The 24,264-nt window shown below is 36.6% G+C and overlaps 1 protein-coding gene across 4 annotated transcripts; it reads left to right on the forward strand.

Annotated features, from left to right (window-relative positions):
• Nucleotides 1-8,573: 8,573 nt before the first annotated feature.
• Nucleotides 8,574-23,961, forward strand: LOC107827325 (protein SPA1-RELATED 3). 4 transcript variants are annotated; one of them, XM_075242167.1, is made up of 8 exons: nt 8,574-9,503; nt 9,908-10,099; nt 10,203-10,360; nt 11,185-12,133; nt 12,207-12,353; nt 12,485-12,796; nt 19,795-19,854; nt 23,428-23,961. In XM_075242167.1, the coding sequence occupies exons 2-8, from the start codon at nt 9,923-9,925 to the stop codon at nt 23,614-23,616; spliced, it is 1,992 nt and encodes a 663-aa protein (XP_075098268.1). In that variant the 5' UTR covers nt 8,574-9,503; nt 9,908-9,922; the 3' UTR covers nt 23,617-23,961. The 4 variants fall into 4 exon arrangements, 3 of the variants coding, with proteins under 3 accessions (XP_075098268.1, XP_075098266.1, XP_075098267.1); XM_075242166.1 differs by having other exon boundaries at nt 8,677-9,742; XR_012704466.1 differs by having other exon boundaries at nt 8,583-10,099; nt 12,207-12,399.
• Nucleotides 23,962-24,264: the final 303 nt, after the last annotated feature.

Here is a 24,264-nt window from a genome sequence, read left to right on the forward strand (position 1 = left end):
AGGTACATTGAAGACGAAATTGGGAGCAAAGTAGAGATTTTATGTGTAATTTATACACTGTAAGAATGAAGTTGTGATTATTTAATTAGGGGACAAAAGAAATCAAAGACAAAAGAAGAATTGAAAGAAGAAAGGCAAGAAACAAGGAAGAGAAAAGAAATTGAAAAGTGAGTTGAACAAATTGAAACAAAACAGAATTTTAAACGCAGCAGCATCAGACATCGCGAAGGATTCTGCTCGCGAGAGAGCAGGCGAGGCAAGCCTTGTGGCTCGCTACCGAGCTGGCGAAGCAAGGCCTGAGGCGAGGTGGAGCGTGCTATAGAGGTCGCGAGGCACGGTCTGTAGCAAGGATGTTCCCGATTGTTAAAGCCTATTTTGTCTCATATTTGGTTTGGACTTGGTTATTTCGTCTAGATCTTTTTCCTACACATATAAATAGTCATTAAACACTATTTTTAAAAGGAGACCGACTTTGCTGGGATTGGACCTAAGGAGGCAAGAACACAATAGGAGAAAGACGGGGAATTCTTCTACGAGCTTTTCACTTCCTTCTTCTTATTTCCATTATTGGTTATGAATACTTGCAACGACTGCGTAGTCCTTGCAACGACCTTGTCCTTGTAAATTCGACTCCGAACTTGTAAACCAGATTATATTTGTAACGACCGCTTAGTCCTTTTTATAAGGCATAGTTGGGCATGATCACCAACCATCAGCAGAAATCGATTTTTCCAACTTAATCCCACTTGTACTAAGAAACAACTTTCAACTTTCGATCAATAGATTACAAGGGACCTGGTTCTTTCAATAATGTTTGTTAGTTATCAAAATCAATATAAACTCAGCTCAACAAGCCTCTAGCAAAGTAGTTGTGCTATCATTGGAAAAAGAGAAACCTAATTGCAAATTGAAGTAGCATGGAGTAAGCAGAAGTTGGTCCAAACACCCCAATGTCCGAAGGAAAAAAATAACATCACTAACTCATTTGAAAACCTTTAATTAACACTACGAGCCAGGAAATCGCATAACTTCCATTTGGATCTGGTGCAGGTGAACCTCAAATATGCAAGTGAACCCCCTCAATCAAATCTCTATATTGAATTTTGAGGCACATCCTAGAGGAACCCTCAAAAGAAAAGAGCAAAAGAACATGACCAAATATTGAAAAAGAAGCATTTAAAGGTCAACCTAGCATATGGATTACTTCTTTGAAGAATGGTCCAACTTAATTATTTAAAAATAATACTGTCTATCCAAGCTTGCCGAAAATAGAATTTACTAATTAAGATTTGATTAAGCCATGTAACAGTAGAATTTATTCGGATTTAATTTATGCTAATTTAGAAGATAAAAATGAATATGTTGGAGGGATTTGAGAGGGAGAAGGGGGTAAGTTTTTACCGGTTTGTATAGACTTAGTTTGTAGAAAGAGCTGAGCGCCACTAATTTGGCCATAATAGAGGAATTTATTATTAGATCTTATGCAATCTGCTATTAAAAATTAAAATATGTAATCTATCTGTAGACATTGAGTCATTAGCAATTTTCTCAAGTCCGAACTTCACGTGATCAAGATCACTAAGCACCCAACTTTTGCCAAGTTTTTCGTACACTTTAAACATGATTGGATTAGAAATGAATATAAATATAAAAAGTATATATATTTTTATCAGATAACATATTGGAAATTATAAATGCATCTCTTCACCAAACAAAATGTATGATACTTTGGACATGTTAGCATTGATTAATTGTAATTAAGAAATCTTGAATTTGCTTTGATTTTCTTGAATAAATTTATGAACTTGTGACCATCCCCAATATTAGAAGGTTAAGTTGATTTGACTTAAAATTGTTTTACTACAGAATTGTACATTGAATGACACCTATGTACAGTAAACTGTGACACCTATGACACATTGAATTTGCTTTGCGCGTATACCTATGAGTATATAATTTTAAAAAATTATGTAAATATTATTAAATAATATATTTAAGTTATTGAATAAAAATTAAAAAAATAATGTATTTATTTTTGCATTCGGGATTTATGCCTTTACTATGATATAAAAAATAGAGATATTTTTTTAAATTCCTTCTAACTCGAATACCATCTTTTTCTCTTCGTAGATATTTTCGCATAATATTTAAAAATTACATTTAATTATTAGAAAAATAGTTAATTAAATACATACATCTTAATTTAATAGTAAGAATATATAGTATCCTCCCCTTAGAATTATAAGTTCAAACATATTTCATATAGAAATTGGCGTAAATAAATATAAGCAAAAGACAATGTAATATTGTTATCTCCCAAACAATATTTTGTTAAGACAATGTAATACTATTATTTCTCCCAAACAATATAAGTAAAAGATAATAGATCTGTGTGGTCCGGCCCTTACACGGACCCCGCACATATGGGGAGTTTAGTGCACCGAGCTTCCTTTAATATTTATATTAAAGTCCTAAATATTAGGACTTCCTACATAATTCAACAGAAGAAAGATTTTATAACCAAATTAGTTGATTTCAAAGTACTGTATATTGCGATAATAACTAAATTACGATCTTGCCTAATGTGAAGTTTAATTTTAAATGGTAAAAAAGACGAACGATATTTCATTAAGGGCCTTCGTGCTTTTAATATAGATAGATAGATAGATATGTAAGTTATTCTGTATTATAGAAATTAATCAATTTAGTAGTGTACTTGATTAATCTTTTCATTTTTAGCGTTTTAATTTGAAATCCTACAAATGATATAGAGATTAGACGTGGTAAAAAGCTAGTATTGTTTTCCTTTTGAAACACAAGTCTTTAGTGTATTAAAATCACGTCTTCCAATTGCAAATAAAATTGTAATACAATCTAATAAGGAAAGATTAACAAATAAAATTCTAGTTGATTTAAAGTTCTAACTTTAGAAAAATTAGCATAAATGGTAATTGAATGTTCATTCCTAAATATTAGGAAGGCAACTTAAATTACAATTTTATTTAGTGTAAAGTCGATTTTTAAGGGTAAAAAAGGCGAACGATATTTCGCTAAGAGTTTTCGTACTTTTAATATAGTATAGATTAGGTGAGAAGTTTAAAATATAAAATTTATAATTTAAATAAGTTATAAATACGTTACATAAATTAGGATAAAGAGAAAATAATTTTTTATTTATACAGAATGATTGCGAATGCTGTGCGGAGAACAATGATATTACCTCCTCATTTTTTTAGTTCCACGTAGATAGTACGAACTTTCATGTAATCGTCAGCTTTCTCCATTCCTCTTCTAGCTTGTAACAAAACTACTTAAGTTACAAATCTCTAGTTAAATAGTCAAATACTCAAATCATCCTAACAACATCAACAACTCAATAAAATCTCGAAGGTGAGAGGTCTGAGGAGGGTAGTATGTACGCAGACCTTACCCCTACCCCGATAGAGTAGAAAGGTTATTTCCGATAGACTCTCGGCTCAAGAAAACGAAAAAGACAAAAAGAGATAATATATCAGTACCATCAACAGAAATCATAGAAATAATAACAACATTAAAGAAACCGGTAAATAGTTGAAACACAATAACAATAACCAATAAATAAGGCCCGATGCTATGAAAAATGGAAGAATAGTGTGAACACAAAATTAACCACTAGCAGCCTAAGACAAACCCTATCAGACTAATCTCATGCCTTGAACGAAGTAGAAAAATAATCAACTACCTCCTAACCTACAACCCTAATGCTCGACCTCCACACCTTCCTATCAAGTGCCATGTCCTCGGAAATCTGAAGCCACTCCATGTCCTGCCTAATCACATCTCCCCAATACTTCTTAGGCCGCCCTCTACCTTTTCTCGTACCCGCCAAAGCCAACCGCCCACACCTTCTTACCGGGGCATCATGGCTTCTCCTCCGCACATGTCTGAACCATTTGAGCCTCGCTTCTCGCATCTTGTCATCTATAGGAGCCACATCCACCTTCTCCCGAATATCTTCATTCCTAATCTTATCCATCCTAGTGTACCCGCACATCCAACTCAACATCCTCTTTTCTGCTACTTTCATCTTTTGTATATGTGAGTTCTTAACCGGCCAACACTCTACCCCATACAACATGGCCGGTCTAACCACCGGTCTATAAAACTTACCTTTGAGTATCAATGTCATCTTGTCACATAGGACTCCAGATGCTAACCTCCATTTCATCCAACCCACCTTTATACGGTGAGTGACGTCCTCGTCGATCTCTCCGTCCTCCTGGATAACCGACCCAAGGTACTTGAAACTGCCTCTCTTGGGGATGACCTATGACCCAAGCCTCACGTCCATGTCCACTTCCCTCGACTCGGCGTTGAACTTGCACTCCAGGTATTCTGTCTTAGTCCTGTTCAACTTGAAACCCTTAGACTCAAGGGCTTGTTTCCAAACCTCCAGCCTCTTGTTAACAGCGTCTCACGTCTCATCAATCGGAATTATATCATCAGCAAATAACATACACCATGGCACCTCCCCTTGAATATGTTGTGTCAGTGCGTTCATCACCAGGACAAATAAGAACCGGCTGAGTGCAGATCCTTGATGTAACCCCATAACAACCAAGAAACGCTCCGAGTCGCCTCCCACTATTCTAACCCGAGTCTTAGCTCCGTCATACATATCCTTGATCGCTCTAATGTAAGCTACTGTCACACCTTTTGACTCGAGGCATCTTGAGAGAACCTCCCTAGAGACCTTGTCATATACTTTCTCTGGGTCAATAAACTCCATGTACAGATCCTTCTTGTTATTTCTGTATTGATCTACCAACCTCTTAATAAGGTGGATAGCTTCCGTGGTTGAACGACCCGTCATGAACCCGAACTGGTTGTCGGATATAGACACCGTCCTCCTCACCCTCATTTTCACCCCTCTCCCAAACTTTCATGGTATGACTTAGTAAACTCAAATCATCCCAATCATTATATAACTATTAGAATTTCAGCTCATAAAAATGACCTCTTTTCACTTAAACTATTTTCTCGAAGACAGAAAAACATAACTGAAGTGGGTATTTATGACATATTAGTTTAAAATCGACACCATCTTCAACATATTACCAGGGTGTTTAAATTTGATAAATATAAAAAGTGCTTATATAAGTTAAAATGGGACATAAATTAAAACTTGCTCTAATAATATTTATAGTTTGGTCACCAAAGTTGGTAAATAATCACCAAAAACTCCTAAATTTTCAGTTATAAGCACTTTTAATTTGACATAATTTTTTTATTATAGTATATCCTTCAATGTTTCATTGTAATTCTCGAAATATACTTTGTCCGACAACAAAGGATCTAACTCCTTCTCCATCTCAACATAAGCTTTCTAAATTCCTCCCCAAAATTTCAGCTTCAAATTTAAACGTGGAATCGAGTGGCGATAGTAGAATTCCATAAGCAATCCGCTATATACATAAGCACTGATAAGCAAATAACGGTGTAATAATTGGAATTAAAGCCAAGATCTCCAGAATATTACTCTATACTTTGACTATTCAGTCATCCTAACAGAGACTAGCCCTTATTCTCTCTTACTTACAATATAATCCTGATGATTTATCGGAAATAAGCTCTCTATTTTTGCAAGGTAAGAGTAAGGCTGCGTACACACTACCTTCCTCAAAATCCACTTGTGAGATTACACTGAGTTTATTGTTGTTGACGTACAATATAGTCACACACATTCCGTGATCAATTATAAGTATTTCATATTATAATATTGTGCATATCCGTTTAATAAAGAAGTACAATTTGGGCATAGCTGCTATTTTCATAGAGTTGGAACAAATCTAAGGCTGAATATTTTGTAAACCCAACATCAAACCGTAACGAGACTGATTCGAATTCGACTGCATGAAATGCTATATATTCTATTGAACCAATATGCTGACAAGGGTTTAAAAGGATTCAAGAAAAAAAAAAGTGCCATTTTTAGTTTAAAGTAATGAAATGAATCAAATCTGAAATTAACCTCTCAATTGCTTTATCTTTAGTTTTTTTTTCCAAGTGGCTCAACAGTTCTATCTAAGCGATGACGTAGAATCGGTACCCAATTTTTTATTCAATATCACTTTGCCTCATAAAATATTACTACTAGTTTACACCTGCACGTTTTATTCCGCGGAAGATGGTGTGTTCGATCTTACCCCTATCCTGGGATAGAGAAGTTATTTTCAATAGAAAATCGGTTCCCTCCCTTCAAGAATTTCCCACTTTGTTTTTGGGGTGACTCGAGCTCACAACCTCTCGGTTGAAAGTGGAGGGTGCTCACCACCGGAGCAACCAGGAGCGGATCCAGCCTATTACATGTGGGTTCCCGGGAACCCAGTAGCTTTTGTATATACCCTATATATATATTACAAAATTCACTAAATATCCATAAATATTTAATTGTGAACTCATTTACTTATTTTATATTTATTTAAGGTCGTTATAGGAACCCATAAACTTTAAATCCTGGATCCGCCTCTGAGAGCAGCCCACTCTTGTTCAACACTATGACCACAAGAATTTAATAATAAAAATCCAGAAACTCAAGGTAGTATAAATGAATACTTCGTCATCTTGAAAATCAATGGTCCTTGTTCAATGCTCACAGTACTCAACCTGTTGATGTTATTAAAAAAAAATTGTTCCTTATGTCTCAATTTATTACTTTTAATCAGTTTAAAAAAACTATATGTAAATATTATTCATTTAATTTTTTTTTTATATTTTTATTTTAATTTAGTTGAGAGACTTAAAGCCATAGAAATATTTATAATTTATTTTATACTACATATTTTTTATTTTTAAAAGATTATGTGCCCAATCAATATCACCATATAAATTATAATGGCAACACTTTTTATGGAATTTGGTCCATAGGAAGATGACTTTTCAATAGCAACGCTATATAAATTATTACTAGGCCAAATACATAGAAAACCCATTAAACTTGGCCCAATTTTTTATTTTGTCACTCTAACTCAATCTTGTTCCATTTTGGCCCTCCAACCCCATTTCTTATGTTTCACTTTAACACAAAAGTTGACTAGATTCAGAGTGTGAGTTACCTCTCACCCTGTAGGCGCGTGAGGGAGATTTTTTTGGGCAAATTTCATTCTCCAACGGTAATAACATAAAGGCCAAATACATATACAATCCATTGAACTTGGCTCCATTTTTTAATTTGGCACTCTATCTCAACCTTGTTCTATTTTGGCCCTCCAACTCTATTTGTTATGTTTTATTTTAACATGAAAGCTGACTAGTCACATGGTAGGAGTGTGAGGCAGATTGTTTATGGCAAAATTTCTTTTCCTACAGTAATAAAATAATTGTTGGCCTCATTTTTAATCCCCCAACTTTCTTCCCCTATTATTTTCTTCCCCATTTACTGTTTATATGAAAACTGACCGATTTCAGTCGATTTCTTAAAAAATAAATTTTGCGGGACACTAAAAGAATTTTCTGCATTTTTGCGCCAAAAAATAACCAAAGTTGGTCGGTTTCGTAATTTTTTTTTTAAAAATAAAATATTTTAAAATAAATTTTATATTTTATGAAACGTGTGTGCATGCATATCCTGAAATACCCATAAATTTCATAAACTTTCGAACCGCTAAAGTTTCGAAACCGCGAACTTTCGAACCCGTAAACTTTCAAACACATAAAGCTCCAAACTCATAATTTTGAAACTTTTAAAATTTCGAACCTGTAAATCGAAAGATGAAAAAACTAAAACTAAAAATATATAAAAAATATATATATTTTCCCCGGGGAAGGGGGTGCAGAAAAACGAAAAAAACAAAAATTTGAAATTAAAAAAAAAAGTAAAAAAATATTTGGGGGTGGTGGTGGTGGTGGTGGATGATTAAACCTAGATGACAATGATAAAAAAAACAAGTGTCCAAATCTAATTGGATGGTTGTTACACATTAGAAGCAAGTATGTATACGCGTTGCATTTTTACGTCGGATAAAAGTTTTTGCGTTAAAATGAAACATAAGAAATAGAGTTGGAGGATCAAAATGGAATAAGGTTGAGATATAGTACCAAAATAAAAAATGGAGAAGTTTAATGGGTTGTCTATGTATTTGGTCAAATAAGTATGTATATGCGCTGCATTTTTACGTCGGATAAAATTTTTTGTGTTAAAATGAAACATAAAAAATAAAGTTGAAGGACCAAAATGAAACAAGATTGAGATAAAGTGACAAAATAAAAAATAAAACCCAGTTCAATGAATTGTCTGTATATTTGATTTTATTAATGTAACTTATTTTAAATTACAAATTTAATTTGTTTTTAAATGTGGTGCTCAGTCAAACACTATATAAATTTGTACGGGAAACACTTCTTTTTGTTTTTGAAATTTGGTCCACAGGGAGGTGAGCTGCATTACTATTTGGCCTCACTGCTAACTGAAAGAGAGCTTTGAGGATATGAATGTGCCACGTATATGAGATGTAATTAAAGCTAAAATCAGTGGATTGTAGATAATGAGTGGACCCCTTTGAGTAATATAAAAATCAATTGACATCACTAAATTAATGTCCAGTACAGTAGCACTGTTTTTTTTTTTTCTTCTAATAAAATAAACCCCTTTTTCTTTTTATATTTTTTTATCCTTTTTCCATATATGGAAAGACTTGTTTTCTTTTCATACATCCTGTCAGAAAAGGAAAAGATTTTCACCTAATTTTGTGAGGCTGTAGTACTGGCTCGGTTTAGGTTTACGTGAAACTATTTACTATTTACTTCGTTTTAAAAAAAATATTTTTTTTTTAAATTTAAAAATAATTTTTATTTAAACTTATAATTTTATAAATTTTTATAACCATACAAATACTTTGAGGGTCTTTTTAAATTATTTAAGATCACAAATTTTAATTTTTTTTTTTCCTACAAATTTTGTGCTCAGTCAAACGGATTCGATGAATTATAAGATACACAGTACTTCTTTACAATAAAATAAATCAAAATGTTTGTATTTTCTGAAACTACAGTATCTGCTGTGTGGTTCTTGTTTTTTTGTTTGCTTTTAGCTGATATAGTAGTAGTACAAACTAAGCTTCTTTCTGCTGATATTATTTTTGGCGGTGCTGTTTAGTCTTTGCTCAGATATCTAATGTTTCTTTGTTAAAAAAATAGGTAGGTTTTGTGCTTGTTTAAGGAAAGATAACTGATATCACAGAATTTTGTGGGGTTGATGATTTGAACTATTTGTGTTGTAAAAATGAGTTCTTGATTCAACATGGCTATGTTGGAATCATACAGGAGTTTATGAGCTCGATTTGAAATTTAATATTTGTACATATTTAGTAGATTTTCTGCCCCAGGTCGGAAGTAAAAGGAGTCTTGAGAATTTCACAGTTTCTTGATTTTTGTGCTACATGCAATTATACGTGGATAAAAAATGGAGGGCTCATCTCAGTCTGGTAGGGAGAGGTCTGAAAATTCAAGGGGTTTGAATTCTTCAGGTATTGTGGATAGGAATTCAAGATTTTGTTATGATTCTGGATTTTCTGATGTGAATTGTCTTAAAGATCAACAAGGCAGGAGAACAATAGGTAGTAGTACTAGTAGTAAAGATGTTAGTTTGAGACATTGGTTGGACAATCCAGAGAGAAATGTTGATGCTCTTGAATGTTTGCACATATTTACTCAAATTGTAGAGATTGTAAACTTGGCACATACTCAGGGGATAGTTGTTCATAATGTAAGACCATCATGTTTTGTCATGTCTTCTTTCAACCGTGTTGCTTTTATTGAATCTGCATCCTGCTCTGATTCGGGGTCCGATTCGTGTGAAGATGGGCTAAATAGTTCATCTTCTCCTTTGCCTATTGAATCTGGCATAGTATCTGATAGCAGTTGTTTGCAGTCAAGTTCAGGTCATATGGTGCAGACTTTGGAAGCTAATAAGAACAGACAAATTGAAGAAAAGAAGCATACTTTTCCTATGAAACAGATATTGCACTTGGAAACTAATTGGTATAATAGTCCAGAAGAGGTTGATGAAGCTCCAAGCACTTGTGCTTCGGACATTTATCGACTCGGAGTCCTTCTCTTTGAGGTTAGTACTTAGTAGCTTTTAGCAAAATTTGTGTGTTTAGTTAAATTTTAGTGTCCTCTATGATGATGTTTTTATCTTATTGATGCTTATAATTTGTGAGCAGCTATTTTGTACCTTCAACTCATCAGATGAGAAAATTGCAACTATGTCATGTTTAAGACATCGTGTCCTACCCCCACAATTGTTGTTGAAATGGCCTAAAGAAGCTTCATTTTGCTTATGGTTATTACACCCGGAACCAAGTAGTCGGCCAAAAATGGGGTGAGCATTCTTTTATCACGCCCACTTGGTTTATTCTTCTTGCCTCGGAAAGTTTCCCTTAACGCATTCCATTCTCGATTTGTTGTGCAACCTAATCAGCTTGTAGTCTTCTAATATTTACTTCTGATTTATAACATCATCCTTGAGAACCTTGTTTCTAGTCTTTTTGCTATCAAACTAGAAAAACTATTACATGTCTTGCAACAGCAGTACCCTCCCTTTTTTTTTCATTAAGAAAATTGGTTGATGCAATGGCTTTACGTCTTGGGAGTAAGATCATATACATTGTGAGAAAGTAAACTAATTACACCTACCGAGGGTGCCTATAGTTGAAGATATGACAGCACTAGATTTCACGCATAATTATATATTGTGGACAGCTTGATTCTGCATCTTGCAATCTCTTCTTAAGGCCTTGTCTCAGTGATAATATGCAAAATCATTGCTGATTTCCGGTTCAATGTCTATCTTGAACCTTATTGATTATTGTTAAGGATGTGCGTTGTTTCATCCAAAGTAGAAAGAAGGGTAAGGGAAAAGAATTCTAAAGACTTGTTGATAGTAAAATAAAATAGATAATAATGACACAAAAGAGGTATCTACTAATGAGTACTATCTGAATATTGTGAGTCCCTTTCTAATGATGAAATGCATTTCGGACGTCTCATCACTCTCTTGAATTTTCTACTATCTCTGCTTCTTTCAGCGAATTTTCATTAAAATGGATATTATGCAATTGATCATCTTAATCCGTACTGTTTTTACACCAGTATCCTTGATTCTTTCCCAGTCTCTCCTCATTTGTTCTTTTCAATTGATGACAGCGAGTTGCTAGAAAGTGAATTCCTTAGAACTCCAAGACATGACTTAGAAGAACGTGAAGCAGCAATAGAGCTTAGAGAAAAAATAGATGAGCAGGAAATATTGCTGGAGTTCCTTTTGCTAATCCAACAGCGAAAGCAGGAAGCTGTGGAAAATTTGCAAGAAATTGTTTCTTTTGTATCGTCTGATATAGAAGAGGCGTCTAAGATGCAGACAACCCTTAAGATAAAAGGAGGCTCAAGCTTAGAACGAGCTAAGCGCTTAAATTCGCGGAGGACAGATATTACTGAAGATGATGATTCCGGGAGCTCTGGATCTAGAAAGAGATTTAGGCTTGGCACAGGAGAGGAATCCGATGGTCATCAAGATGAAAGCCAGAAACCCGAAAGGCAAATTGAATATAAAGGCAGCATTTTAGCAAAAAGTTCCCGGTTGATGAAGAACTTCAGAAAATTGGAGACAGCTTATTTCATGACAAGACGCAGGATTGTTAAAACAATGGACAAACCTACGAGTAGACGTTGTCAAACAAGTACGGAATGTAGAAGTTCCGGTACAGCTACTGAAAGGAGTTCTCTGAGTAATTTGTCATCAAAAAGAGGGTGCAAGGAGGATGGAGAGATTGGATTTATCAATTCGTACTTAGAGGGTCTGTGCAAGTATTTTTCTTTTAGCAAGTTAGAAGTGAAGGCAGATTTAAGGCAAGGGGATCTTCTAAACTCATCCAATCTTGTATGTTCTCTCGGTTTTGATCGTGATGGTGAATTTTTTGCAACTGCCGGCGTAAATAAGAAGATCAAAGTTTTTGAATATAACTCAATTCTAAATGCGGATCGTGATATACACTATCCAGTCGTTGAAATGGCTAATAGATCAAAGTTAAGCAGTATATGTTGGAATGGCTATATCAAGAGCCAGCTCGCCTCAAGTAACTTTGAAGGTGTGGTGCAGGTAAGTCAAATTCATGATCATCATATATTGTTATATTTAACAGAATCAAAATAAAGTTGTAAATATGATACAGGTATGGGATGTCACGAGAAGTCAGCTTTTCATGGAGATGAGAGAGCATTTGAAACGCGTCTGGTCTGTTGACTTTTCCGTAGCAGATCCAACCATGTTGGCGAGCGGGAGCGATGATGGTTCTGTTAAGCTTTGGAATATCAATCAGGCAATTCTACTTTTGCACTTGGTGGATGTCAGCTTTAAAACTAAATGTACTACAGTCATCTAATTATTATTGTTGTATAGATAGAATGTGGATGTGTAATAAGTTGGTTTTTCTTACCTGGTTTGCTGCAGGGAGTAAGTGTTGGAACCATAAAAACAAAAGCCAACGTCTGCTGTGTTCAGTTCCCTGTTGATTCTGGTCGGGCCCTTGCTTTTGGTTCAGCAGATCATAAGATATATTACTATGATCTACGAAACTCAAAATTGCCGCTATGCACATTAGTTGGGCACAACAAGACAGTGAGCTATGTCAAGTTCATAGATTCAACAACTCTTGTGTCTGCATCTACGGATAATACGATAAAGCTCTGGGATCTGTCATCGTGCACGTCTCGTGTTCTTGATTCTCCTCTTCAGTCATATACCGGTCATATGAATGTAAAGGTATTGTACTTTGATCCTATCACCTGAATAACGATCTTGTTTCGTGACCTCATTGAACAGTATGTTGTCTTTGAACATTCTCAGGGGTATAGTTAGAGAAATCTTAGTTTCCCATACAATTAAGTTAAATCAAATCTAATTTACATCCTTCACGAGTTCAATTTTCTCATAAAATTTTCCTTCTTTTTTCTCTTTAAAGAAAAAGAAGGTGAGGTACTCCCTTGATATCTATAAAGGTTATATCTTTCAGCAAGTTTCTCTACAATTGTGAATTCTATTCACCTGATATGTGAGCTCAAAGTTTGAGTGTAGATGAATTTGCCAATTTCCCAACCATGCCCCACTCACAAGTTTCTAGTATAGGATCGATAGGATTATTTGGGTTGTTTCTGTTGGGAAAATTAACCCCCACAGAAATAATATTCACGGTATACGACTATAATAAATGCGGATTATTAAAATACTGTAATCAATGGTAATAATAAGAGAAACAAGGACTCCGAGATTTTTACGTGGAAAACCCTTATGAAGAAGGGAAAAACCACGCCCCGAGAGGAAGAGCTGATTTCACTCTTTGTGGTACCGGGTAAAATACTCCAAGGCCACTAAACACTCAAAAGAAATAACCCTCTTTTGATTTTTCCACCTCACTACAATACCGCTCAAACTCTCTATATTTTTCCTCTCAAAGTATTTTGCTTCTTACTCTGTAAATCACTCTCTTTCTCTTTGTTTTGGTGTGTTTACAAATGAAGATAGAGGCACCTATTTATAGTTGAAGAATGCCCATATTGATGTATGCAATGACATCAATATTCACTTCAAAAGCTAATTGCCCAAATTGAACTTCTAAATTGGTTGGCTTGACAAAACCAAAAAAGAAGCTTCATCTTCTTTCACATGGGCCATGGGATGGATCCAATAAATCTCCCCCTCCAGTCCATGCACCTGAAAGAGGTAACACCTGAGTTTCTAGTTTGAGTGCATGCCGACAAGTTCTTTGCATAACTCGAACTTGTCTCTTGGTACCAGCTTGGTCGGCATATTCGAAGGATTCTCACTTGTATGGATCTTCTTGACCTGCATAGATCCATCCTCTATCCTTTCTCGAATCCAGTGATATCTCACGTCGATATACTTCGTCCTTGCATGATACATGATGTTTTTTCTCAGGTCTATTGCAGTTTGACTGTCACAATAGACGACATACTCCTTTTGATGTAATCCAAGCTCTCAAAGGAACCGTTTCAGCCAAACCATCTCCTTTCCAGCTTCGGTAGCGGCAATATACTCTGCTTCAGTTGTAGAGAGTGCAACACACTTATGCAACTTCGACTGCCATGATATAGCTCTCCCTGAAAAAGTGAACATGTATCCTGTAGTAGATTTACGATTATCAAGATCACCTGCCATATCAGCATCTGTGTAGCCCTTCAAGACTGGATCTGATCTCCCAAATCACAAGCATTCATGTGAGGTTCCTTTTAGATACCTAAGTATCTACTTTACAGCTTCCCAATGTTTCTTTCCGGGATTATCAAGAAACCTGCTAACAATACCTACAGCATGAGCAATATCAGGTCTGGTACATACCATTGCATATATCAAGCTCCCGACGGCAGATGAATATGGAACTTTAGCCATACTTTCTTTATCTTCCTTTGTTGTAGGACAAATTGTCTTGCTCAACTTCATATGACCAGCAAGAGGCGTGCTAACGGGTTTAGCACTCATCATGTTGAAGCGTTTAAGTATACGTTCAATATATTTATGTTGTGACAACAACAACTTACTATTTGTCCTATCTCGGACAATCTCCATTCCTAGAATTTGTCGTGCTGGACCCAAGTCTTTCATGTCAAATGACTTGGACAAATCTTCCTTCAACTTGGCAATCAACTTCTTGTCTTGTCCTACAATCAACATGTCATCCACATATAACAACAAGATGATAAAGTTATTGTTAGAGAATTTCTTATAGTATACACATGGATCTGAAAAAGTCTTTGTGTACGTTTGACTTCTCATGAATGAGTCAAACTTCTTGTACCATTGCCTAGGTGCTTGTTTCAGCCCATAGAGACTCTTTTTCAACTTGCACACCATGTGTTTCTTCGCCTTTACTTCAACACCTTATGGTTGCTCCATATAGATCTCCTCTTCCAAATCTCCATGCAGAAACGCAGTTTTCACGTCCAAGTGCTCCACTTCAAGATCTAGGCTAGCTGCCTAGCTCAAGATTGTTCGAATAGAAGTCATTTTGACAACATGTGAGAAAATTTCATCAAAATCAATACCTTTCTTCTGTTCGAAACCTTTTATCACCAATCGAGCTTTGTGTCTGACCAGCTTGCCATTTCCATCTTTCTTGAGCTTTTAGACCCACTTGCACTTGAGCGATCTTTTGCCTTTTGAAAGTTCAACCAGTTCGTACGTATCATTCTTCTATAAAGAATTCATCTCTTCTTACATGGCTTTCATCCACTGGATTTGTTCCGGATGAGATAACACCTCATTGAAATTCTTTGGCTCCCCCTCAGGGGCGAAGCTACGTTCTTCCAAGGGCCGGAAAATTATACTCTGTATAAGGTAAAATATTACTTGTTATTGATTAAAAATAGACTTTGAACACCCTTACATAGCCCACTAGCAAATGTTTGAACACCCTTGTTGAATTTTCTGGCTTTGCCACTGCTCCCCTCATCAGTGACGAGGATATACTCCGAAGAAGGATACCTTGTGGACTCTACCTTCTCTCTTTCAGATCTTCTCAATGGTTGTTTTCCTTCTTGTTGTTTTTGTTGCTCTCCTTCTTCCTCTTGTGGACTAGGGTACTCCCCTGCTCAGCAACCTCTTCATCTACACCTTCCGTGTGCCATTCTTCACCTGTGGTAGGATTACGTACATGTACAGTAGGAGTAGTAACAAAGTTAGTAATTGTACCATTATCATTTTTGGTCTTTGTTGATTGATCACTATCAATCCCGACCACATCTTCTCTGAAGATCACATCTCTGCTTCTGATGATCTTTTTCCTTTATGGGTCCCACAATCTGTAGCCGAACTCTTCATCTCTGTAACCGATGAAGATGCACGGAATACCTTTGTCATCCAACTTCGTTCTCTGCTCCTTCGGCACATGTGCAAAAGCTTTACATCCAAACACTTTCAGATGGGAGTAGGACCTCTTTGTTGGTCCAGACTTTCTCTGGAATGTCAAACTCCAATGGAACTGATGGACTTTTGTTAATCAAGTAACAGGTTGTGCGAGATGTTTCACCCCAAAATGACTTAGGTAGTTTTTCCATTTTGAGCATACTTCTCACTTTTTCGACAATGGTGCGATTCATCCTTTCAGCTACACCATTGTGTTGTGGGGTTCTAGGAACTGTCCTCTCATGTCTGATTCCATGGCTTGAGCAATAGTCTTCAAACTCCTTTAAAATATACTCTCCTCCATTGTCTGTCCTGAGACGCTTTAATTTTTGACCTCTCCCTTTCCACCAGAACATGGAATTTCTGAAATACTTGAAATACCCGGTCTTTGGTTTTCAAGAAATAAACCCACAATTTTCGTGAAGCATCATCAATAAATGTGAGAAAATATATATTATCTCCCATTGATTCTACATCCATTGGACCACAAACATTAAAATATACTAAATCAAGTATATTTGATTTTCTTCCATGAGTTTCTTGAAACGATACCCTGTGTTGTTTTCCAAATAAACAATAATCACAAGAATTCACAATTGTACCTTTTGCAAATAAGATGAGTGACTTTTTGGATAGGATTTGCAGTCCCTTCTCACTCATATAGCCCAATCTCGGGTGCCATAAATCCGCAGGCATATCATCTACAGCCGCATGTAATCCATCTTCACATATCTCAACGGTTGTCTTGTACAATGTGTAGGGAGCAACTCCTTTAGCAATCACTAATGATCCCTTGGTGAGTCTCCACTTTCTATTGGCGAAGTGATTCTCGTACCCGTCTCGATCTAGAGCGATCCCTAAAATCAAATTCATTCGCATATCTGGTACGTGTCACACATCTTTTAAAACTAATGTGCATCCGACATTTGTCTTGATACAAATGTCGCCAATCCCCACAATCTTTGAATGACTGGTATTTCCCATTTTGACCATTCCAAAGTCTCTTGCTTTGTACCTACAGAAGAATTCTCTTACCGGTGTGGCATGGTAGGATGTTGCTATATCAACCATCCATTCTGACTCTTGGCTTGCTAAGTGCATGCATTCCTACTCCTCGTGAACAAAGAGAACCACTGAATTATCGCTGTGCACTGCAGCGGTTGTGTTGTCATCATTCGTCTGGCCATTGCTCTCGCCTCGACCTTTCTTTGGGCAATCTCTTTTGAAGTGACCGGGTTGACCGCAACTGTAGCAATTTCTACCCTTTGACCGGCTCCTGGACTTTCCACGAGCTTTGGATTTATTACGGCTACTGGATACTCTATAAAAACTTCTTCCTCTGTTTTCCATGATAAGAGCATGCCCCTGATTTTCGGGCTTCTTCCTCATCTTATCATTGAGTAGGATGGCTGATGTGACCTCTTTTAAATCGATGGTATCTCTACCATGTAGGATGATTGTTGCCAAATTATCATAGGAATATGGCAACGAGTTTAGAAGCATGATAACCTTATCTACTTCAGTGATTGTTTCTCCAAGGTTTGCCTGCGTGATTAATCCATTGAACATATTTAAATGGGACAAGAAATTTGTACCTTCACTCATATGGATGGCATATAGTTGCTTTCTCAAAAACAACTTGTTTGTTAAGGATTTGGACATGTACAGACTTTCTAGTCTTTTCCAAATACCACGTGCACTATTTTCATCCCCGACATTATTGAGTACTTTATCGGACAAGTGCAGTCTGATTGCACTAGCCGCCTTCTTATCCATGTTTGCCCATTCCTCGTCTTTCATGGTTTCCGGCTTTGCCTCATTTGCACCTAGTGCAATGTCTAACCCTTGTTGGATGAGCAGATCCTTCATCCTTCTTTGTCATATGGAGAAACCGTCATTACCGTTGAATCTTGTTATTTCATACTTTACTCCTGATATTTTTTTTTGTCACAGAGTAAAATTGATTGTAAATAATATTTATGTGAATGAGCAGAACCTCTGCTCTGATACCAGTTGTTGGGAAAATTAACTCCCACAAAAATAATATTCACGGTATATGACTATAATAAATGCGGATTACTAAAATATTGTAACCAACGGTAATAATAAGAGAAACAAGGACACCGAGATTTTTACGTGGAAAACCCTTCTGAATAAGGTAAAAATCACGGCCCAAGAGGAGCAACTGATTTCACTATAGCGAGGATTTTACAATTTGTGGTACCGAGTAAAATACTCCAAAACCACTAAACACTCAAAAGAAATGAAGGTATAGGCACCTATTTATAGTTGAAGAATGCCCATATTGATGTATGCAATGACATCAATATTCACTACAAAAGCTAGTTGCCCAAATTGAACTTCTAAATTGGTTGGCTTGACAAAACCAAAAAAGAAGCTTCATTTTCTTTCACGTCGGCCATGGGATGGACCCAATAGTTTCGTAGTTATTTAACGTATTCTTTATTTGTGCTAAACTTGGATAGGATATTTGTTTGTTAGTAGTACAAGCTCAAAATGCTGTGAATCACAAATTCTTGGTGGAAAAATTACTTTAAAAAGTTTGAAAAAATCATTATCAAATTTTGAACTGTTTGATCCTCTGCATATCATCTACTCTTAGTATACTGCTAGCATATCGCCTAATCCTCCCCATGCTAGAAGTCTAGCACCAAATGAGTCTCAACCAGAGGCGGATCCAGGATTTAAATCCTATGGGTTCAATTTTTAAAGTTATGGGTTCATATCTACTATTTTTGTAATTTTAATGAATTTTTACATACAAATTTTTACTCCGCGTCAAAAGTTATGGGTTCAGTTGAACCCATAATCATTACACTACATCCGCCTCTGGTCTCAACCCTTCCCTCTCCCAAACATAACCACAATCCTCCTTACGACTGCAAATGCAGTTTTGATTCTCCCTTAGATACCACAAGCAAAGTTGAGTTTGACCAACAGCTTGATTTGTTTACAGCCCTTGGTAGAATCTACCTATGGGCCCAATTGCAACGAATCTACCTATGAGGACCTTCCTATTCCAGTTTTATGACAGAAGATGAGTTAGAAACAGAGAGTTGAATAGCTTGTCGTTGTGGGATAAAGAAATGGAGGGAGAGAGGCTGACAAAAGAAAGTGGGGTGGGAGCGGCAACAGGGCCTAAACCAGAAAAGTAGATGAAGAAAAAGAGGAGTACAAAGGAAGGGATAAACTGTGTGTATACGTAGCATAAGCTTAATGAATTTCTTGTTCGAGCTTGTCTAGAATAGCTAGACAATCAGAGTTCGAGCCAAGCCTGTGAGGCTTGTCAAGCATTCTTATGTCATATTGTACTCTCTTTATACACCATGGGTTTATTGCACTTATTCAAATGGTAGAGTACTGGCATGAAACTTGTATTGATTTCCTAATGTAAGCTTATGCATCTACATAAAAAGGCGTGTATGTGCTCAAGGGTAAATGATTTTCTGTATCATCAACACTACCTCCAATTTCTTCTTTTTAAGATGTGATTGTTAGTAACCAAATCATGTCTCTAGTTTCTTCTTACAAGCAGTGGCGGAGCCACCTTATAGGAAGGGGTGTCAGATGACACCCCTTCGCGGAAAATACGCTGTATAGGTAGGTAAAAAAATAAATTATATGTATATATACTATGTATTGACTCCTCTTAATTTTCTGGTATGTTTACTTTTATATATTTTGACACCCCTTAACCAAAATTCTGGCTCCGCCACTGCTTACAAGTTACTTCTGACTTGTACTTTGTATCTTCCCTTCCATGGTAACATAATTGTGCTTGAACGTACTTTGCTACTGATGAAAGCATTTCTTTGTTTCAGAACTTCGTTGGCCTATCTGTAGCTGATGGTTACATAGCAACTGGCTCAGAGACAAATGAGGTATCATTTACTATCGCAAAGTTGAATCTTTACTTGAGTACTTGATTGCATTATAAATGAGTTTTGAGCAATACTTAGATTGTAACAGAAAATGTTTGTTCACATCTCATATATAAGGATAACTTGTTTGACTAAAACTGGATCTTTGAGCATCATATCTAAGGCAGATGCATGAGGCTGTAGTTTGTGTTCAAGTTCAAGTTACTTTTAAACATAGTGGTGAAGTTGCTGAATGCAGTCCATAAATAAATTAAATAAATGACACAGTAGTGATAGTGTATTTCAGCGTAAAACACTTACTTTCTGTACATTTATAACATACCATCTTGATTCGCAATGACCATTTCCCTGTTACATATGCACTAAAGTTAATCAGCCAACTGACTATGCCTCCATCAGAAACAAGTTGGGGTCGGCTATATGAATCATCTATGCATATTCTGCTCAATTCGGATATTTCATTTCAATACTGAATTTTTAGAGGAAAAATAGGGGTTCTACTAGACATCTCTACCCTCAAAAATATACTTGTGCTCATTTTGGCGCGGAAGAATAAACCTTCGTTATAATTGCCGACTATTCAAAAGAGTTCATTTTGTTATGATTGCTGATTTGTTGAAATGAGTCCACTTCATGTACAACTCAACTTCATTGTTATTTCGGTTATGCTTCACACGGAGATTCAATAGGTGAAGAATTTCCAAGTGATTATCTAAATTATTCCATTTAAGTTGTGTCATCTTGTAAAGTGTCGATTGCTTGAAATTAGTCCAAGACCTGGTGATACAGCCCTACTGGATATCAGTGCTGCATATATTCCACATCCGTGATTCTTGGGTGCATCATATTTTTATCTATAATTTCTCTGAAGGAGTTATTTAAAAGGAAAGCCTATCTCTATAGTTAATACATACAAACCTCTCTATAACAGCCTCGTCTTTTCCGAACATTTTTTGGATGCTATAGCGAAGTGCTGTTATAGAGAACATATATGCAACATAACATGAAAAATTGGTTACATAGAAAACTTGGCCGTTATAGTGAAGTGTTGTTATAGATGATGGTTGTTATAGAGAAGTTTGACTGTAAATGCAAAATGCAAAATGTAAGGTCATGCAATTATTTTGTGTTTTAGTAGTTCAGTATGTCTGGTTCTAGATGCTAAGTTAGTACTAAGATAGTTTTACACAGTTTATTATACTGGCCTAACTCTTTGATTGTTCCGAGTCTTAGACTGCTTCTACATGTAGAAATCACTTTTAACAATAAATTCCATGTGGTGAAGCAAAAATAAGAAAGCACAAACTGGTCAAAACTTCCACTTATGCTGCCTATGAAATAAAATTTGGCATCGGCACCCTCAAGGCAGGTTGTAGTCTGCATGTTGTAGATGACATGTTGGGCCTTGTGCATATTCCACCATGTAGCAATTGTCGTTGTGTACTATACTAAACGTGTATAGATATGCCTTTGGATCATATTGAGCATGTACAACATCCTGATTGGCCTAGACTATATATACATTGACATGTGTACCATCAACGGGATAACCACCCCTAATCGGACAATTATATCCTTGCATGTATACCTAGCGATAGCTGTTTATATGCCCCAGAGTGTTCCCCCTTGGTACCTTAAGTTGATCTCTTGCACCATGTGGCAATTTCATGTACACCTTATATCCCTAAGAGAATAGCTTTGGACGTCTCTTCATCTGAAGTGCCAACTTAAGTAACTTGCTGGTCCTCAATGCAAGTGACCCCGCGCATAGCGGGAGCTTAGTGCACCAGGCTGCGTTTTTTGTTGCTCTAAGTTCACATAAATCAGCCAAATATAATCTGATTAGTTGGTCATTGACTTCCCCTAGTCACCTAATTTCATGTCCATCTTATATCCTTAAGAGAAAAGCCATAGCTTTTGGAGGTCGCTTCATCTGAAGCCATGCCAGCTGTAAACAAACCAAGAAGGTGCTAACTTAAGTATGGGAACATTACTGGTCCTCAATGCAAGAGCAGGCTACTTAAGAATTTTTTTTATAGAGATGATTGAAATGGAGGAGTGGTATAGGAGTAATATGCGATACGAAGATACCAAACAATGTGAAAGGCCAGTAACGTAAACGAAAGGGAACCATGGTGGTATATGGGAGTGCATGTTGGTTCTCGGGACTCAACATATGCACAAACAAGATGAATGTCATAGAAATGTGAATGTTAAGATGGATATGTTGCCATACAAGGATTGAATAAAGATTAGAAATGATGACATTTTCCGAGGGGTACATAGACCTATATATTCATCGAACTGGAGGTGTGACAATATGATGATTGAATGTGATAAAATGAGTCTTGTTTCAGACCAGCTAGAAACAACTAACTGCATAAGTGGGAGAGAGATAACTTGGCGAACACGACCAAAAGCACCATGGTACTCGTTAACGCTCCTATCAAGCCTCAAATTCTTCATTTCATCCATAGGATCATCATACTCTTGGCCAAGCCTCTCATTTAGGCCCAATACATACTCGTCCCAGGATAAATAATCCAAATGTTTCCTTCCACGCATAAAAGGCGTGCCATTGGATTACTGCTCCCTCAAAGTGGACTCCTTCCACCTTGACCCTCTCTGCTCCAATGGGTACAACATCAATTGAAAAGAACTGATCCACCTTATACAGCTACGTCCTCAAATCAGACCCATCAAAACTAGGGAAATGTCGACCTTCACAGATGAATGAAGTGAATGGACTGAAACGTTAATCTATTTGCTGGTGCGGCCAAGAAACAGGGTTCTCAAACTCCTAGATGGTTGAAGTATTCCCTTCGAAGTGCTGTAGATTCTTCATTCTCTCTTGTGCTTTCATTTTAGCCATGAGCTTTGCAATTGATTGCATATGCTGTAACACCAATTGATCTTGTCTCCTCTTAAAGGGAAGCTCGGTGCACAATGCATCCTGCGTTGACGCAGGGTCCGGGGAAGGGCCGCATTACAAGGGGTGTGATGTAGACAGCCCACCCTAATGCAAGCATTAGTGACTGCTTCCACGGCTCTAACCCGTGACCTATAGGTTACACAAGGACAACTTTACCGTTGCTCCAAGGCTCCGCCTCATCTTGTCTCCTCTTTAGATCTCCGAATTATTTCTTCAATAACTCCAGCTCCCTCATGTCCATGGTCGATCGTGTTTCTAGGAGAATCTTAAAAGCTTGAGGTGACGATTGAATGGCTCTGATACCAATTGATACAAACAAATGAATAAAGGTGGAAAAAATAACCTTCAGGAGAGAGGAATTTCGGGAAAGGGTTGAATAGCTCAGGTAAGGGGAAGCCTCTGAGTACAAATCAAAAGATTGACAGCTAAAATGTGTGTTATTGTTTCGGATGAGCTCCAAATGAATGATTACAGGTAAATTATACTAGAGAACTAAGTTGGAAATTGTCTAACTAATTCTAACCAAATTTCCTGCCAAAATTGAATTTGAAAACTAACACCCAAATGGTGGCTATTAGTGCTGATTTACTGCTCAATTTTCCATTATTAATGCGGATTTGGTGCTTTGTGTCATGCTGCAGGTTGTCATCTACCACAAAGCTTTTCCTATGCCCGCATTATCATTTAAATTTAATAGCACAGATCCGCTTTCTGGTGATGAAGTGGACGACAGTGCACAGTTCATCTCATCCGTGTGTTGGCGTGGTCAGTCCTCTACCTTAGTTGCTGCAAATTCTATGGGAAATATCAAGCTCTTGGAGATGGTCTAATGTGGTTCAAGTCCCTAAAGTCTTGACCATTACTTTAAGAAGAGGAAAGGAGTGAAGGGGAAGAGTTTTGCACGGGTAAATGAGGGGATTACACCAACATATATTGTTGTAGCTGATATAAACTAGATACAATCCCATGGTAACAAGTTGCCATCAAGAAACAAATATTTTTGCAGTTAGTTCATAGCGGAAGCAACTCTCTGGAAGTATGAGATTTTGTCTCATAGCGGAAAGTGTTGTAAATAAATATTGGTTTTGGAGAGGAGTGAAGAGTTGCAAGTGTTAGTTCTGTTTGTATATTCTATAATTTTGAAGTTGTTAAGAAATTCACCGGAATGTTAGATCTTGGCCTGATGTCGTCTTAGCGCATTCATTTTCCAACATATTCTGTTTAAGATGTTTATGCTGTTCATGACCAGCCAATTGGTTTGACATAAAGCATGCACAAATTATATAACTACTAAGTTATGGAGCACATCTTTCCAATGGGAGGTTGTTGGCTGGTGAGATGTGATAATTCTATTCCATTTCATTTCATTTCTGAATCTGTTTTGATTGTTTTATTTGCTTTTTGTTATTTTTAGCTAGTTGATGGTAACATTTTCAGTGTTATATTTTAATCTGCTGGCCTGCCGCCTGTTAAGATTG

Source organism: Nicotiana tabacum, chromosome 21, assembly GCF_000715075.1.
Source record: "Nicotiana tabacum cultivar K326 chromosome 21, ASM71507v2, whole genome shotgun sequence".
NCBI classification, from domain to species: domain Eukaryota; kingdom Viridiplantae; phylum Streptophyta; class Magnoliopsida; order Solanales; family Solanaceae; genus Nicotiana; species Nicotiana tabacum.